This window comes from Athene cunicularia, assembly GCF_003259725.1.
Source record: "Athene cunicularia isolate RWA chromosome 4 unlocalized genomic scaffold, athCun1 chr4_part1, whole genome shotgun sequence".
NCBI lineage: Eukaryota > Metazoa > Chordata > Aves > Strigiformes > Strigidae > Athene > Athene cunicularia.
This window is the reverse complement of record NW_020799098.1, coordinates 8,558,296-8,575,913: the sequence shown is the minus strand read 5'-3', so window position 1 is coordinate 8,575,913 and position 17,618 is coordinate 8,558,296. Positions and strand designations below refer to the sequence as shown.

General features: G+C 40.7%; 1 protein-coding gene across 4 annotated transcripts in view; it reads right to left on the bottom strand.

The window, feature by feature from the left end:
• LOC113479003 (neuropeptide-like protein C4orf48 homolog) overlaps positions 1-17,618 on the bottom strand; it is a 36,830-nt gene that overhangs the window by 2,231 nt on the left and 16,981 nt on the right. For 2 of the 4 annotated variants that reach the window (XM_026846561.1, XM_026846562.1), the window contains 2 exons: positions 5,343-5,485; positions 3,426-3,514 (listed from right to left, as the gene is read on the bottom strand). In XM_026846561.1, the coding sequence (XP_026702362.1) occupies positions 3,426-3,514; positions 5,343-5,485 (232 nt within the window). Of the gene's footprint in view, positions 1-3,425; positions 3,515-5,342; positions 5,489-7,585; positions 7,727-17,618 lie in introns of those variants that run through there. The other 2 variants (XR_003398184.1, XM_026846560.1) reach the window with 2 other exon arrangements.

The following is a 17,618-nucleotide window of genomic DNA, read 5'->3' as shown; positions in this document are numbered from 1 at the left end:
GCTGTGTTATCCATTGACCCACATCAGCTAAAGGCACTTTGAGCAGAGCTGGGCTGAAACACCCTGCTTACTACCTGCCTTATTAGTACAGGACAACCTATCAGTCGGATTTTTTTCCCAGATGATAAATCACTAGACACAGCCTTGTATCAAATCAGGTTTCACTTTTGATTGTTTTGGTTACCCTGCAAAACTGGAAAGATGTGATCAGACTTTGCTAATCACCTAAAAGACACTCAGTCACCATCTCACTGACATCATCTGCAATGGCTTGAATAAGGGAGGTTGACACAATGCCAGCAGCTTTGGAGCTAAGCTCCAAGGCTGCTTACCATCTTACATATCTTTAATAACATTTTCAACCCTGTGCTTTTACTTTCATGGGCACATCTAACTTAATGTGCTTTGAACTTTCCAAATAACCATTGACAGTTTAGAAAGAAATAAAGAACAGAATGAATGGCACTATATATGACTGTTTTGTAAAAATGATCACAAAACCATTTGCACAGAGATTTATTATTATCCCCTGGTGGGTTAAAGCATATTTTTTTTTAAAAAAAAAAAACAACAAACCCAAACCAGAAAAAACAAACAGGGCAGAGTACAGATTCTGAACCTACAAAAAAGCTGGTAAGTTTGAGTTAAAAATGCAGTTTCTGAGCTCTTTAAAGTTGTAATACAATGTCCACTGGTTAACTGAAAAAATGGGCTGGAATTTTGAAAATAAGTGTCTATAGTGTGGACTTACGAGTGGACTGTGTAGCCCAGTCTGGATTTGTTTTACAGGATTTGTTTTATGGCCTGCTCCCTGCTGGTCTCTGTCTTGAGCAGCTTTTAGATGCAGTAGGGAGCTGGCTGTGAACTGGCTGAATGGTTTTGATGATAGCAGCTCCCTCACAGCAGTACAAGAACCCTCTCCCTAGTTCATGATCAGAGCTGCACCTGCCACATACTGCACTCTGGCTGAGTGAATCACAGATACCCCCAGAGAGATTGCCCAGAGTTGGTTACTGATGTTAAAACAACTAATCCAGCCTGCAGCCTGCTCCAAGGGGCCAGCAGAGACAAAAGGGTAGAAAACAGTATGCAGGGGGGCAAACAGGTCTAGTACAAGCATGGGTAGTAGCCAGCCTCTCAGAGGTAGTCTGTGACCCTTCTCTTACCACATGAGTAAAATGCAGCCAGCCTGTCAATCAGTAAGTGATCAACACATCCCTGTAGGTTACAAACATGTCTAGTCTTGTAAATGAAAGGAGATACAGGGTATGGCCCCCATAAAAGATTATGTGACCTAAGCTAGAGCCAGTTTGCTTTGTGAGACACCATGCAGATCAACATGGGGCCAAATTAAGTGTGAAAACTCTTGAGTTGTGCAATAAAACTATATGGTTTCCCCTGTACAGAACTGCAGGTGAAATTTGCAGGAAGAATTAAATGTGAATTTTCTCTATAAGCTTTTGGGAATCCCTCCACCTCCAACATGCTTCAGAGCTGCTTAGTCATAATCTAAATATCTTGACTGCAAACAAAAGAGTTTTTCACAGAAATTATGTCTCCAGTAGGAATATTAACAAAGGGAATTGTATTTTTGGGGACAGAAACATTTGCCCTACTAAGCAACAAAACTGACTAAAATAGTCAAATGTAAAATATATAAGTGGATGAAAGCAATTGTCTTAAAACTACCAGTTTGCTTCAAATTAGGCCACAGCTGAATAATAAAACTAAGAATTGAAACAATGTAGAAGGCAGTTCCAAGAAGTCCTCAACTATTACATATTTCCATGTCTTTTGAAGATGTAGACAGCATTCCTAGCTTAATGAGTAGAATAGGTCTGTCCTAGCCCAGAGGCACTGAAAGATCTCAATATGTATTTAATTATTTAGATTTTAAAGTGATAAGGAAGCAATAGGTTTGTTTTGGTGAGAATATATCATGGAGCCACATTTTCAGGCTTGCTGTTAAATCTATAACTGTGAAAGTCAATAATAGGACATTCCTCTCAACCAAACCTTTTCTGTGTCCTCATTTCCTTTCCTTGGCTCTCTTTTATTTTTATTCCGTAAAAAGTATTAAAATATAGTTGATAACTTTGAGGCTCTTATTGCTACTCCAGCTTTGGATATCTGTATTTTAAAAAGCTTCTCTCTTGGTCTGCAAGCTGCAGGTGTCATAAAGGTCACTGCCATCACCAGACAACCAGAGAAGATTTGAGTAGTTGAGATATTTTTGAATCAAGACTTAGAAATTCTGGTAAAAAGTTCAAAGGTTTGTAAAAGAAGGAAAAGGTGGGCTAGAATCACTTTACATCACAATCTGAACATCTTGTTTGGGATGTATACAGTGCTCAGCAGAGGTATTAATTAATGAGATTCCTTCATTAAGAAGCCCAAAATACATGTGACCTGTAATTACTGAACAGATTTTGTTTAACTGTAAATGTTCTACATACCAATCTGGTTCTGCTGGAATGTTTGTTTGTTTTTTTGTAGTAAGTCATAACTCAAGGCATCTTCATTCCTGCACTTGCATTTTCACCTAAACATCATGGACCCTGCTTGGAGTTATCTCAAACCATTCTTCAAAGATGCCAGTTCACAGGCAACTCAACAACCTTGACCATAGATTAGAAGAGCAAAAAAGTTTGAGTGCCTTCTGTTGAAAAATCTGTGCAAGAGTGTAGATATAGCACGTCAGCTAAAGGGTACACAGGAGGTAGGGAAAAAGCTCCTCTCCTGAGGCACCACTATCTGACAGCAGCTGGGATACAGCTAGTCACAGATTGCAGGTTGCAGTAGCAAGAGACAGATTCAACTTTTCTCACAGAAGGAAGATATCAACCTTGGCAAATTCTTCACACTGACTGCAAGCCAAAAAGTTTCGTTCCCTATGCTGTTCTACTTTGTGGCATTCTTCATCATTATGGACTCAGAGCAATGTAAAAAGTATCAATGAGAAGATGTTTCCTCCCTTAGCCTCTCCCCAGGGGTAAAATCATGTGCAGGGGAGTATTTTATTTTAGTAGGTTTTTTGTTTGAGCTGTCTCTCTCCTTTTGGGTAATAAATACAAATGATGCTGTCACCTTACTCCCCCTAACATTAAAAAAAAAAAAGGTGAGCTCAGCGTTTGGAATGAGAATAGCAATGCTAATGGCTGTAACTAGGCAAGAAAGGGATAGAGGGCTGAGGACTGTCACTTCACTCTTTCCTAAACTTCCTAGTGTCCCTGATACCTCAGGGCAGAAGTATTCCACAGATTATTGCATAGACGGGTGGAATGTAATTACCCAGCCTTGCCTTAGAAAATAGGACAGTACAGTTGGCAGTGTCTTGTACAAAATCCATCCACCTTATCTACTTTTATCCCCAGCATTTTCTTCCATATAAAAAAAAACCCAAAACCACAACAATGTTTCCTCACCCGTGTGTCTAGATTATATGCTGTCTTCTTTAAATCCTGCAGAGCCCTCTGCATGAACTCAAATGCATGGCAGTCAACACAGGGACGACCTAGGAGAGCATTTAGTAGAGCATTTAGTAGAGAATCGTGACTATATGGCATGAAGTGTTAAGTAGAGGAATGAAAAGGGATTTTGACTATGAGGAAGAGCTAGAGAAAAAGTCCACAGAGTAAGTACTGACGTATGTACTCTTGAACAATGCAGGTTATTTTAAACAGTCCATCATGATGGTCCACCCAGTCTCTCAATGACAAAATAAATACTTCAACAAATCTGCAATAAAAATTTTTTTGCTCCTTTATTGCTGTTCCCCTCATCCTTCTTTTGTCACAGTTCATAGTGTGTAAACACTAAACCCATAACTGGAGTCTTTCATTTTGCTCCACCAACCCTGAGCACATTTTCAATCTCATCTTCAGATTTTTCAGATTTTGCAGAAATTACCTCTGAAATCATGAACCTGTTTCCTGGAAAATATTGTCTCCTTATCTCACAAACTTGAGCTCTAAATAGAAAGCTAACAGAATAAAATTTACTACAATATCACAAAGACAGATCACTTAGCCACTAACTTTGTTCATGATACAGCTTTGTCCAAAGCTAGTGAAGCAAGCAGCAGATAAACACAATGTCCTGTCATTAGTGGGCATTGCTGATAAGCAGAACTGCTGTATTCTGGACTAATTACAGCATTTAAGATAGTATTCTCCCATCTAGATATCCAGACTGAAGGTCACAAGGCTTGCTTTGCCTTGATCGTCATTTAACACAAAGCTGTGCCCTAACAGATAGCAGTACTGAGACAGAACAAATATAGACATGATGAAATGTCTTTGAATCATCAGGCTCTACATATGCTCTTATTTGCTTCTCAGTGCCTGTGCCTCTCTGACAACTTCATAGGAAATATTGCGCAAGTGAGAAATTCTGACACAGGTTTAGTTTGCTCTTTGAGGTCTGGTAAGGAAGAAAGGATGAAACCTAGAGTGATGTTGGAAAATCCTGCAGTGTCTGTCAGCCTATTTTGCAAACACTTGATATTTCACTGATTACTACATGCCTCTGATAAGCTGGAGTATGAGCTTCCAGCTCATGATCTGTGTGCTAACCAGCAGAGAGGAATCCTGCCTGCTGGAGCGGAGTCTGCCAAACTCTTTAACTGGCTAAGAAAAAAAAAAAACAAACCAGATATAAAAAATAAATATTGAGCAGTATTAAAGACCTCCCCTCTCTCATTGTTGTACCACCACGCAACCTTACTGTTATTATATTTGCACCAGACAAAAGGAGAGGACAGCATATTCCACATCAACAACTTGCTGCAAGGACCTGTCATTACGTTTATGATGTGAAATAAACTCAACACAGATCAGCAAAGGAGAATTAGGTGGTTGAAGGCTGCAAGACTAGGGGTTGACAAAATGTGCTGTCTTGGCATCTTCATTGTGAAATTTTTAATAAAAACTACTGACTCTAATACAGTAGACATTATCAAGAATGAAAGATGTAATGAACAGTCAATGTCAGTTGAAAAAAGCAAGTCTCAGTAATGTCTCTGAAAAGCAAACAGGGTGATTCCTGGCATAGAAGGTGCTAACAGAATGAAAGGGCTATACAGAAGAAAAGGTGCAAAACAGTTGCAGATTTCAGGTACAAGTAAGACAGCGACAGGCATGAGACAAGGGTAAGAGAGTGGAGAGCCTTGGATGCAGGAGAAAAACAGCACTGGTATGCTACCAAGTTGTGGTTTTAAAACAACATAAGCAAGACATGTCAAAAATAGTTTGAATTATTTGGACAAGCTTCAGTGATGTGAAGTCCTGCAACATTAAAAGTACAGTACAAGCTGTATGAGAGGACTGTAGGGTGGTACGTACTTTCAGCTGGTATGGCTGTTCCCGCTTCTTGATCAGATCTAACAGGCTCTGCAAGAAGCAGTGCAACCATAAAAACTAAAGGAACTGTAAGGACAGCTCTTCTCAGAAGGCAGGGTGCCAGCATCTTGGGAACGGGTGCTTCTCTGTTTATCAAGAGACATAAACAAGTTAGTGAGGAACATTACAGGTACAAGGGTTTTGTTACAAAGAACTTAATGTTCCTGATGGCTAAAGCATTGGCAGTCTTCCACTGAAAGAAAAAAAAAAAAAATCAGAAGATCTAGAGCATGGACAAAAGTTCTCTGTACTCTTCCAGCAGTGCACATAAAACCCAACTGGGAGAGAATGTCCCTAGACATGAAGAAGATCAGAAATCCCTAGACAGTTTTTGGTTTCATTTGCAAGCCAGGATACCAGCAACTAACTACACAGTCCCAACTAGCACATGAATCTGGATAGCTGGTTCACTGTTAGACTTTGAGATCAAAACTGCAGGGATTACAGAGCTGGCTGAAATAGAGCTGAACCTAGAAATGAGTTTTTACCCTCTAGCTTGCTTTACTGATGCACCACCTTTCCACAAGTATAATAACTAAAGGTAACCATTATCATCAACTACACATCACACCGATCGTAAAAACTTACTCCTTTATAAAAGTAGCTGAAGGAAAAGACTTTGTTAAATCTCTACAAGTTCATCGGTAAATACATCAAAACTCTTTGATTTTCTGCTTCCCCTCCTAATTTGGGCTTCAGACCTTCATTTACAACTATCCTTCTGTTCCTCATAGGAAGATAGGCACAGCCTGATCCAGCAACAACTCCCCTTACACAGAGGTAAATTTTTTTGTAAGTACACGGGTTTCAAATGAAGTATTTTCTTGATCCAACAGGTAAACTGTCCAGATCAAGAAGGCACACGGGAAACTTGGACCGGCTCAAGCTGCAACTGTCAATTAGAGATTTCAATCCAAGTCTCAAGAATCCTGGCAAACCCTTAGGGTGGTCCTTTGTTCAGCCAAGTTTATGTTCCATTCCTGTATGTTCAAATGGAAGAACGAAAGAAATAATCAAATAAGGTTAAGTTGTTGCAACACAGTAAAATCCACTTGAAAAATCTCTTTAGCTAAACCCAGGAAAGTAGGACAGTGTTCTGTCTCTTCCTGATTTTTAAGTTGGTGCATACTAAGCAAACGATATTGCATAAGAACATCAAATATACATGTACTGAATGCGAGAGTACAGCACTCCCCAAAACAGCTTGTATTTCATATTTCAGAGGGCAATAGGGGGAGACAAGAAAGGAAAGGTTTTTCCCCATCTTGCCACAAACACAGAACCAAACAAGCTTGCTCTTCAATATATGCGATCCACTGTTTCAGACACAGCTAATCTGAAGCTGCAAATTCTGCATGAACACTTGCAGCATGTGCAAATCAGCAATTCATCCAGGAAAGGAGCAGCATTATACCCATCCCCTTTCTGTGCACCTCACCTAAACATAAGAGTAGGGGATGGTTCAGAAGCAAGAGACACAAATGTACATGTAGAGTCACAGATATATTTGGGCCCACACCAATAAAAAAGATCTAGTAATGTAATTCCTATAACCTCAGAACTGGGTTCCCTATCTGTTCTGCTATTTAGAAGTGATCTGATGTGATCCTTTTTCTTATTTTTACAGTCCTTAAAATAAAGGGATTAAAATCATAATAAGCAGCTTGGATTTTCTGTTTTAATTAATGGTGATCTGCAATCAAAGCAAGTACAATCAAAGACAACAGGCTTTGCAACAGGATGCAGCAGAGTGTCTCCAAGTAACAATAAATTAGGATGATACCAGCCTCCTTTGAAAGTACCTAATGCAGAAGCCTCCTGGTCAGTAGGAGCAGAGGCTATTCTCATAGTTGACTATGAGTGCTAAAAAGGTTCAACAAAACAGAGCAGATAAACTGTTAAACTTCTTCAGGATACCTTACACATCACCCAGCTTCAGCTTCAGCTTCATATGTGAGCCCCGCTGAAAAACAATTGCTCCCTGAGTGCAGCAATCACCTTAGATCACATCTAACTACTGCCTCTTAGTTATTCTGTGGGAATTCGCTATATGCAAGGAATAATCATGACGGGCTTCAAGGGTGGTCTCTCTCTGCAGTGCAACTGGGAATAGAGACAGATCTGTGCATGGACTTCTGTGAAAGAGAAAAGTCACCCCCTCTAACAAAGGAAAAAAAAATCAGTACCTGATCTCTCTCTCTCGTCTTTGTGATGGTCTCTTTGAAATGGCCGCTGCAAACTGCTAACAGAACAAGTGCAGCATTTCTGAGCATGTGCACTGTCTCTTTTTAACCTTCTCTGAAAGAGGTTATTACTATGGGGAGATTTCTGCCATGGCAACAATGCAGAGCACTGCAGCACACAGCACAGATTTAAAGAGGAACAGGCTGTGTCTCGAAGGTCTGGGGAAGGATGATTCTGCTTTGACATGTGAGTTCCAGCAGCGACTTACCTGCTCCAGGTAAGGTTTTTAAAGCCAGGCCGTTTGATTCATCTCTCTGGAAGTCTGCCGAATGGTTTTCCCGAAGTCTGCTCAGCTGGATGCGGTACCTGACTGAAGCAATTTGCTTCCCTAGTGCCTGAAAATGACCATGACAAATTACATCTGCTCTATGGGAAACCAGGAAAAACCATGGGATCGTGCTCAGGAACTGCAGGACACATCACAGGTGAGACTTCGGTGAAGGCCAGGAATTGTTCAGCCCGCAGTCTGTCATTTGAATGGTTCTGTGTTACAGGGATCATAGCCACTCATGCCTGCTTTCCTGGGGGTTCCTGTGATCCCAGTCTCAGGGCCACTTGAGTGGCACTTGGCACTTCACCCCCCTTGTCCAGCCAGAGCCAGGGCAGCTCTTCTCCCCTCTGTGTCAATGCCCCATGAGCTATAGTACAGAACAACACTGATGGCACTTGTGCTTGAATGCAATACAGTAATGGAGTGCAGATGATAAAAGTGCTTTTCTCAAAGCAAAGCTAAGTTCAGGGGTCACATCTTCCCCCAAAACACACTTCCCATCACAAATTAGACATGAGCAGCTCTTGTTCCAGAGAGAATGAGCACAGCTGAGGGCAGACACAGCACTGAGAACCATGCACAGAACTTCAAAGGGATCGTGCTCTGTGTTTGCTTTAGCCAGTTCAATAGGGACTCAATCTTAAATGTTTTCATGGTGAAAGCTGGGGGCATTTAGTATCCAGAAAGGTCAGGGACACAGCTTTTTTTTTTTTTTTTTTTTTTTTTATAATGAGCAGAAACTCCTCCTCAGAATTATGACTAACTGGCTAACATTTCTTTTCAACATGCTTTATAACCTGTCTCTCCTGTACAGCCCCAGGGGAATGGTTTGCTCCTATTAATTCAGCTTTTTAAGCAAGATACTAAAATTTCAGGTTGTTCAGTGTGTAACCGTGCTGCTATATGAAGTTACAGCATCCATGAGCAGCCAAGAGAGGATTAATTCTAGTACTGTCATCCTTATACATCACAAAAACAGAAAGGGGAAAATAATTTTTAGAGACTGTTCTTTTGGGCAAACAAGATTTAATGTTCTTGCAGAGGTAAGCATATGGGATTTGGTCTGATTAGGTATCTGCCTATACACAAATTACAAATGCAGAACTGTATTCATGATCATTCTCAGCCATCTAATCTCAAATCTTGACATCTCTTCCTGATAAACAATATGGTGACCTACCTTCTTTAGCCTTGTCCTAAATCTACTTGTCCTGCAAAGAACTTCCTTGTTAGCATTTTAACGACATTTCCTCTTTCTTCACTTCTCTCCACTCTGTACTGTGTTAAACACAAGCTTTTCTCTTCATTGAAGCTAATATTTTCCTCAACTGGAAAATATCAGTTCACCAAGGAGATCTTCCACAGAGGATGCTTTGAAAAAAATTATTTTGACAATTTTCAAATTGATAATTTCTGGCTTTCTGCTTCAAAATTATTTCCTGTTAAACCTAAGCTTAACAGAATAAAAATACATTTCATGCTTAGTTCATGGAACTGCAGAGTGGGAGCAGCACTCATGTTAAGGGTATTGGGGCATGTCCCCATCAGAACATTACAACCTCAATAAAATCTCTCCTTCTCTTATTTCTCTCATGCACAAACCACGAGTGCTACAGATGCTAGCCCAAGGGCACCCCAAAACTGGAAGTACAGACCAGAACTGGGACTATACACATGGTACCTGCACAATAGCCCTCAGTGGTGATTTCACTGGTGTGCCCAAAGTCACAGTGGTAGTCATGTGGCACCTTGGGCTGAATGTGAAAAGCAGTATCTAGGTGACAGCTGAAACATCCTGACTCTCCAGCTGCCCCGGGAGATCATTTGTGAGGTAAGCAGAGAGAATGTATACTTTCTTTTTATAATGAAGTCAAACACAATGGGGTTTTTTTCTGAGATCCCCACCAGCTAAAAAGCATCAATGCACTGTTTCTGAGATTTCAATTTTTCATCTTGATAGCATGTCTTTTGATACTATAAATATTTCTGTGGGATTGGGAGAAAAGCTCAAGCCTTTACCTCTAAGCCTCTTCACTGCTTGGTCTCTCCTTGGCTCTTAAATCTAATACTCTGTCACAGCAGAAAATTTTCTTCCTTCACTAACAGATTCTGTCACTTCTCCTGCAGACACTTTTATGCCTTCTCGCAGCCTGCCCTCTAAATCAAGGTAAAACTCTCCCCACAAGGTACCATCTTGTCTTCCATCAAATCCTCTTTTAAGCTTTACCTCTGCCACGAATCCTACAAAGCGCTGCTGCCTGGCAGAGCCTGGGGAGGAAGCTGGCTGTGACTGCTGATGGTATGCAAATGTGCTCGTTATACCAATATCTCACTGCCTCACACCTCTCGCTGAGTCCCCCCTTGTCATCCCTCCACAATCCCTGGCTGCAATAGCTCAAGGGCAGGGGCTGTGTTTGCACTTGTTGGCGCAGCACCACAAGGCTGGAGTGTTGATTGAGGCCTTCAGGCAGATGTGATGAATAATAATGTCAAACCACCTAAAGCTGATCGCAATGTCCCACACTCTGATATATGAGCTATTCATAGAGCAAGCCTCTTATTCTTTTCCCTCCAATTTAAAGCTCTTGGGAAGTGTCAGAGTGACCAGATTCAGAAATGAAGCCTTCCTTTGTTGCCTGAACAACTCTCATGTATCTTGGTAGCAGCAAATAACTGCAACTGTTCCTCCTTCCGTTTTCCCCACCAGTAATTTTAGGAATAATTTCCTTGTAAGTAACTCCAATTCCTGCAGTCCCTATCTGTATGGCTCATCTGAAATCATTCTAGGCCCTAAAAGTCTTGAGTTTCATTGCAACACTAAGGCTGGGCTCACGTCCAAGTCTGACTTTTCCACACAGCTCTTAAGGGAGACCTGCACTGTCAGAAGTACTTACTGCTTTTTATATGAGATGAGGTCAAATCTTTCAGCATATCTCTGGGAGTTGAGAAGCATTTAAAAATCCCATGGCAATATTCAGGAAGGGTTAGCGTTAGCTGAGCTATCCTTGGCTTGCACTGTTGCTATCCACCCTCCTGCACGCACATCTTTGGGAAAATAAGCTGTGCTCCAAGCTGAGCTTGAGCTATTTCTAGATATATAATAGTTGCAACTTCAACTAATTTGCTAAGTCCACAGGGATGTCTTCAGTACTTTACAGAAACTACACAAATATGCATGTGTAACAGTGGACTTTGGACTGGAGGGGAACAAACTGCTATCCTTCCAGGCTTCCTATTCTAGAACCAGACTTCAGAGTCCAGGGACCTCTTCTAACATGGGTGGCCTAGAAAAGAGAAGATCTCTTAGCTGAGAAGTAGTGCACCATTAGCCAGTTTCCTTGCAAAGGCTGCCTTGAAAACCAGCAGCTGAGGAAACTAAAGGAAATGAGATGGCTAAAACTGAAAGCTTATCGTTTTTCCCCAAAAGATGTTTATTATCCAAAGTTTGCATAAGGATTCTCAAACTTCAGAATCTGGAAGAGCCATAGTCAGGGGGCTCCAGATCCATTCCATGCTTGAGGAATCAACTGCTTTGCAGTCAGTTACCTGAGACTGATCCAGGATGACTTTTATGACAGCAATACTTGGATCTCATTGATAATAATTTTGACATTAATATCTCTATGATTTAATAGCTTAAAGATGGGTGTATCTTTATGCATCTACGTTTGAAAACAGTATCTTCCACCTGAGTTCGTGTTTACAAGATATTTGCATGTGGCTTCTCCTTTTTACAATTTTTTTCTCCTTTCTACAGTGACAGTGCTACAAATTGCAAGCTGGTTTGTGCAGTACTATCCTGACGTTGCACTAGCTGTGACTGCACAATTTCCAGCTAAGAGCTTATTCATGTCTGCCTTCAAAATGCCATGAATGAATTCCTCATCTGTGATCCAGGGATGTTCTTAGACACTAGCTAGTAACAAATGAGCAATTAATGTCCTTAAGTATCATTACAGTGGTCACAATCTTGGCTGATATGCTAGAAAACAGATCAGAACCCCCTCTGCTAAAAACATGGCTAGTTACAGCATAAGCAACTGAGTCAAGAATCAGTGTTCAGATCTGAGACAGACTCCCATCTTCAGGAGGTCTAGAACTCAGTCTAGGCAGGGATCAAGTTCTAACACATACTCATTAATCGATTACACTCCCCAAGTCCTCAAGCTCACCTGGTTATCATTCTAGAAGGGAGACACAGTGACCACCAGGGCAGAATGGGTTATTTGTTCCTTGGAGAACTTCCTCTAACTTGGGGGAAAAAAAAAAAAAAGTAGGTCTCCAACCCTCAAACCAACAGACTGCATTCTTCTTCTGAACAAAAAAGCATAAAGAATCCTACGTTAGTCTTCTCATTTACTAAGTTAAAGTTAGTAGTAGCTACTAATGTCAACCTGTGTTAGCATCCTCAGTGCCAAACGTGCTGTCCAAATGCACTGCAGGGCACTTCCCACATTGGAGGCGATTGCCTTCATATGCTCTGACATCAGACGTGGTTTCTAAGCAATGCATTCTTTCATTTCTATCATCCTGGGAAGTGTCTTTGCTTTATTCTATGCTTGTCCTCCTGGTTATGTTATTGGCTTTTGCTGCATACTGTTGTAAATCACATGAATGTACACAGAAAGACAGCATCTGGGCTCTAGCTAGTACTAGATCCCCATCCAGTTTTAGGCAGCCAAATCCATGGCAGCTCTGCTTTAAGACTGTTCATTTGCTGACTACTGTTAGAATACACAAGGCAGTAAGTATTTCATGCCCCAGCAATATCAAACTTGTCTTACAAAACACAGCAGCAATTCAGCAGCTCTGAGACTATGCAGAATGCACTTTAAGAGAGCTGAGAACAAATCAATCTTGTTGAGGGCATTTGTCTGCACAAGTAGCTTCAGAAGAAATATGGTGAATCCAGAGTCTGATCAGAATCAGAAAATGCTGCCAAATATTCCTCTCAGTAAAAGCCTTTCAATAACCAGCAACTTCCCATGAGGCTGAGATGCTGAAATGCTCCACCGAAATGCTTCTTTTTCTCTTGAACTCTTTCTAATCTTCACATCTACTCCCTTAAAAAGCAACAAAAATGCCTACCATGGGCAAAAACGTGTATTCTAAGGGGATGAGGATGTAGAAGCGAAACAAATATGCCATAATGATAGGTCTATTAAAAAACTCTAAGACAAATGAATATATATTAAGGTCATGCTGGATTGATCTTTGAGAGATGTCCCTGACCATGGCAAAGGGGCTGGACTAGATGATCTTTAAAGGTCCCTTCCAACCTAAACCATCCTATGATTCTATGTTTAATAGATGGCAGAAAATCTTAGAGAACTGAAAAGCCAGGGAAAGGAATATTTTTCTCTTATGGACAAAAATTAAGAAGCTGCCCATCCATACAAAGAAAACTCTTTGTACTCCCAGCCCTCTCCACGGAAGGGCAAAGATTCATCTATAACTCATTTACTGACAGGAGAAGGAGGTAATGATAAATTTAATTTAGTCAGGTAGGCTGAAGGACGTGTGAGGAGCAGCCCCACATACAGGTCAGATTGAAGGGAGATTTATTTTTGTGCAGTAAAAAGCAAGCATGGTCATGCAGGATGGAGACAAAAGAGGGGAGCTGAAGTTAACATAGCCACAAAGCAAAAGTGATATGAGATAAGAAAGTAGGTTGGGTAGGGGAGAGAAAAAAAAGGGCTATTTTAGCTGGAACAGTGGAGGAAAGATCCATTTTCTTAAATCTTTCAAGTCCTCAGAGGAGATTGGTGTAACTGTGATGGACAAGAAAGCTTTAAGTTTGGAGGTGAACAACAAATAATTTTTCTCTAGACCCTCTCAAAAATGTCAATAGTGATATAAAGCACTCTAAGGAAGAAACAGATATCCTGACTTTGAAGGTCTAGAACTGATGCATGAACTACAAAGTGTTGCTCAAGGGATGTAGACATCAGGGTGACACATGATAAGGAATGGGATGTCACCATGTAACTTTAGTATGGGTTACTCTCTAGATATGCCCCATTACCGTGACTTATGTTGATTATTGTTTTTAGAAATTTAAACCTCAGCAAATCAAGAAAACCAGGATTTTCACTGTTATGCTGGAACCCAGAACTATCAGAAAGCCATAAACATGTCGGTCTAATAAGTGAATCTGCCTGCCAAACCAGCTGAATACTTCTTCCAAAGCTCAGCACTGCCTGAGCAGGAGTTGGACAGGTACTTACACAATTTTAATAGCTTGAAACAGTGTTTAGGTTTAAGAGCAGGTAGAGGTTATTTACAGTGCAGCCAAATTTTCAAGGTGAGGAGGAAGAGAAATCACAGAAGATATTTTACTGGGTGCTTAAAGATGCAAACAGGACAGTATGGCAGCTGAGAGAAAAGGAAAGAGGGTCTGTCAGCTAAGCTCTTCCTCCCTTTGCTTCTGCTCCTTTCATCTATTCCTCTTGTCTCTTATACAACTTCTGCTGTAATTATTCATTATCTCTTCCTCTTAGTTCTTTGTCCCCCATTTCACATTCTTTGTTCTCTCAGCTCCTGATATTCTTCTGCAATCTGATGCTCAGCTGCAGTGTGTGAACACTGACTCCTGGTTTGGGCCCTCAGCTGATGGAGTGCATGTTAGTGGCCCTCCAAAGAAACAGTAGCTTGTGCACCTCTCCACTGCCTTATCCCTCTGACAAAATGCTATTGTTCTCTAGAAAGATGACTGGAGCAAACACATTGGCTTCTCATCCCCCTGTAGTTGATAGTCTGGCATACTATGCCAGAACAGATCATAGAGTTCTTTGTAAAGGGCAACATGGAGTGTCACTGAATGACTACACCCTTGTCCCATCTGCCAGAATTAGCATCAGCTCAGCTGGCTTTCTGCTCCTAACATGGCTAGCTCCAAGCAGTGCAGACTGTAAACAAAAATGTAGAGGAATGCAAAACAATGAGAGACTCCTGCTTTTAAAAGTAATGTAACCACCCTGAGAACTTCAAATATGCATGGATGTCTCTCAAAATATTGTGGAAATAGTCAGTGGCATAGGTTCCCTGAGATCAGCCAATAAATCAGTATGGGTACTGGGATTGTGCTGAATCAGTGTGCATCAGCTATTTGGGGACAGTAAGACACAAACATACATTTTTTAAAAAGGAATGTTATAGGCAGGAGGGGGTTGGGAGAAAAATCTGCCCAATCCATCCTCCCCAAAATAACAGCTGGCTCCAAGTTGAACCCTCAGCTATTAGCAGGAGGCCCTAAGGTGCTAAAACAGGCCCTCACTAGAGGTTCTTCACCTTTTCCATACTGAGGCACATTTTGCCTTTTCCAGGACTTTCTACTGATTTTTAGGGATATGGGAAAGATGAGGCAGTAACCACCTGGTTATTCCTCTTCATTCCTTCTGGATGAGGAATCTGCAACAGGGAGGACTGCAGCATCCTGCATTATTTTAAGTGCTATGTTTGAATCTGTGATAATGCACAAACTACTTCTCATCTCCATGTCTCAAAGAAGGAAAGAAAAGAACAGAGCTCTCAGTTGCATAAATACTTTTCTCTTGCCAAGGAATCTTCTCTGGGCAAGCATCCTGCATTTTTATCCCAGAGAGCAGCATCCTTTCCTCAGAAAGCAGGTATTTTTAACTTAGTTTCCCACTACATTCTGGAAACTGCATCAGGAGGGAGAAAAAAAAAAAAGATTATGTGAGGGTTAAAAGATCCAATTTTTCAAAGCATAAATTCCTGCAATGTCTATGCTAATAATGCACTTGTGATATGTTAATTTTGCTAACATGAGCAGCCACTTCTCAAGAGTTCCTGTCTAATCTAATATGACCATGAATCACTATGGAGCAATGGGTTCTCATCTAGGGCATGTGGGGAGATTTTTCAATAAGCAATTTGAAACAAATATTTTTCAGGATTAAAAAAAAAAAACATTCTAGTGGATTTATGTCAACTTTGCAATATAGTTGAGGCAAAGAAAGGTTTTCAAGTAATGTTAGATGAAGCATCCTTTTGACAAAGAGGTATCAGGGCTCTACAGTGTATGAAAAAGCATACAATATGCATGGCAGATAAATGTGGCTACAGCATACTGGGCTGTTAAAGCTGAATTACAACTTTTATTGTGATCCTCACTTAACCTCTCCAATTACTAATTTTTTCATACACTGTCCGGAACAGAAGTTAATTTAGGGAAATCACTTTAAACAGAATTGATGCACTGGTGTGAAAACAAAACAAGCCTACCATTCCTCTTTGGTTCCAGTGGAGCCTGAAGCACTCCCACTTGGCTCAGCTGGTTTTGTATTTAAACTTGAATGGGTTTGAGTCAAAAACAAAGAACATCTGTTCAGCAATTTTAAAGCTAGAAGTATTTAACATTTTTCCCTTGATGTGCACAATTTGATTCACTGCCCTGTTATACTGATGTTACTGGAGGGGCTTCACACACAGTTTAGAAGACGGATCAGCAATTCAGGACACCCAAGATGGCAAGTGGGCAGACAGCATGCTGTTGGGCTGGTGCAGGGCCAGGAGGCACAGCTTCTTTACAGAGGCATTTGTGAGAGGCAGTAGCTGTCAGCTCCTCGTTCAAACTGAGTTCTGAGCTTAGCAAGAGCTGTTGCCTTTCAAAGAGGCAAAGTACCTCCCATAACCAACCAGCTGCAGGACCTTGTTTCCTTGAAAGGCAGATCTCCTGGTTCCAGCCACATTTCTGCAGGAATACATACCCTCCTTCCGAGGAGACAAAAATGAAGCACTCTGAGATCAGCACTGTAGTCCTCTTTATCCTGAACCTCAGGAATGCCTCTCCTCATTATTATCACTTAGACCTCCAAAGCTGCTTTTCTGCTCCAGGCATGCATAAGAAAAAAAAAAAAGAAAAAAAAAAAAAAGCTGCCTATATATATTGTGAAATTTTAAAACTCTGAGAGGAAAATATTTGCAGTTTTACTATTAATTATTTTATTAGTGGAACTGTTTCTACTTACTCAACTGTTTTATTTATTGGAGGAAGTGTCAGATGTATTTTCTTTTAAAGGCTGTAATTAAGCACAGTCAGGAGCCATTAGATTATTCCAAAAGCCTGCTGCTTCCCATTAACTAATAGCAACTACCAAAACAAGGTGGGTTTTTATGGACTAGGCCTAGCTCTAAGTGTATCTTGGAGGGCAAGGGCACACACTATACTTAGAGATCCCATCTTCATGCTATATAATGCTGTACACAGCAATTAGATCCTTCCAAGCTGGAGTTGAAAATTGCCTCTTTCCAAACACCAAAATTAACAGAGGATTATACTGTCACATTTCACATAAAAATGGGCTTTGAATATTGATTATGCCATGAGTCATTTAAATCTGATGCAGGTTGCACTTTTTTTGCTAGTACTTTTTATCTAGGTGGAAAAGAGACTGGATATTGTGGTGAGGGATGTTTCTGAATCATTGAATTCTGGATTTTCTATCTTCTAACCAGTGTTAAATTGTAAATGTCACTGGAGAAAAAGAGGAGAGTATAACGGCAGCAGAAACGGTAACTCTCCAGAATAAAGAAAATACAGTCTTAAGACCCCACCTTCATCTGAGACAGACAAATGTTAAAAAAATACCTTTGTTGCACCAGCAAAAAAAAGCCATAAGAAAATGTTTGGGCGCTGTTCATGTCACACCATACTATGTTGGCATTTCCATTTGACACGC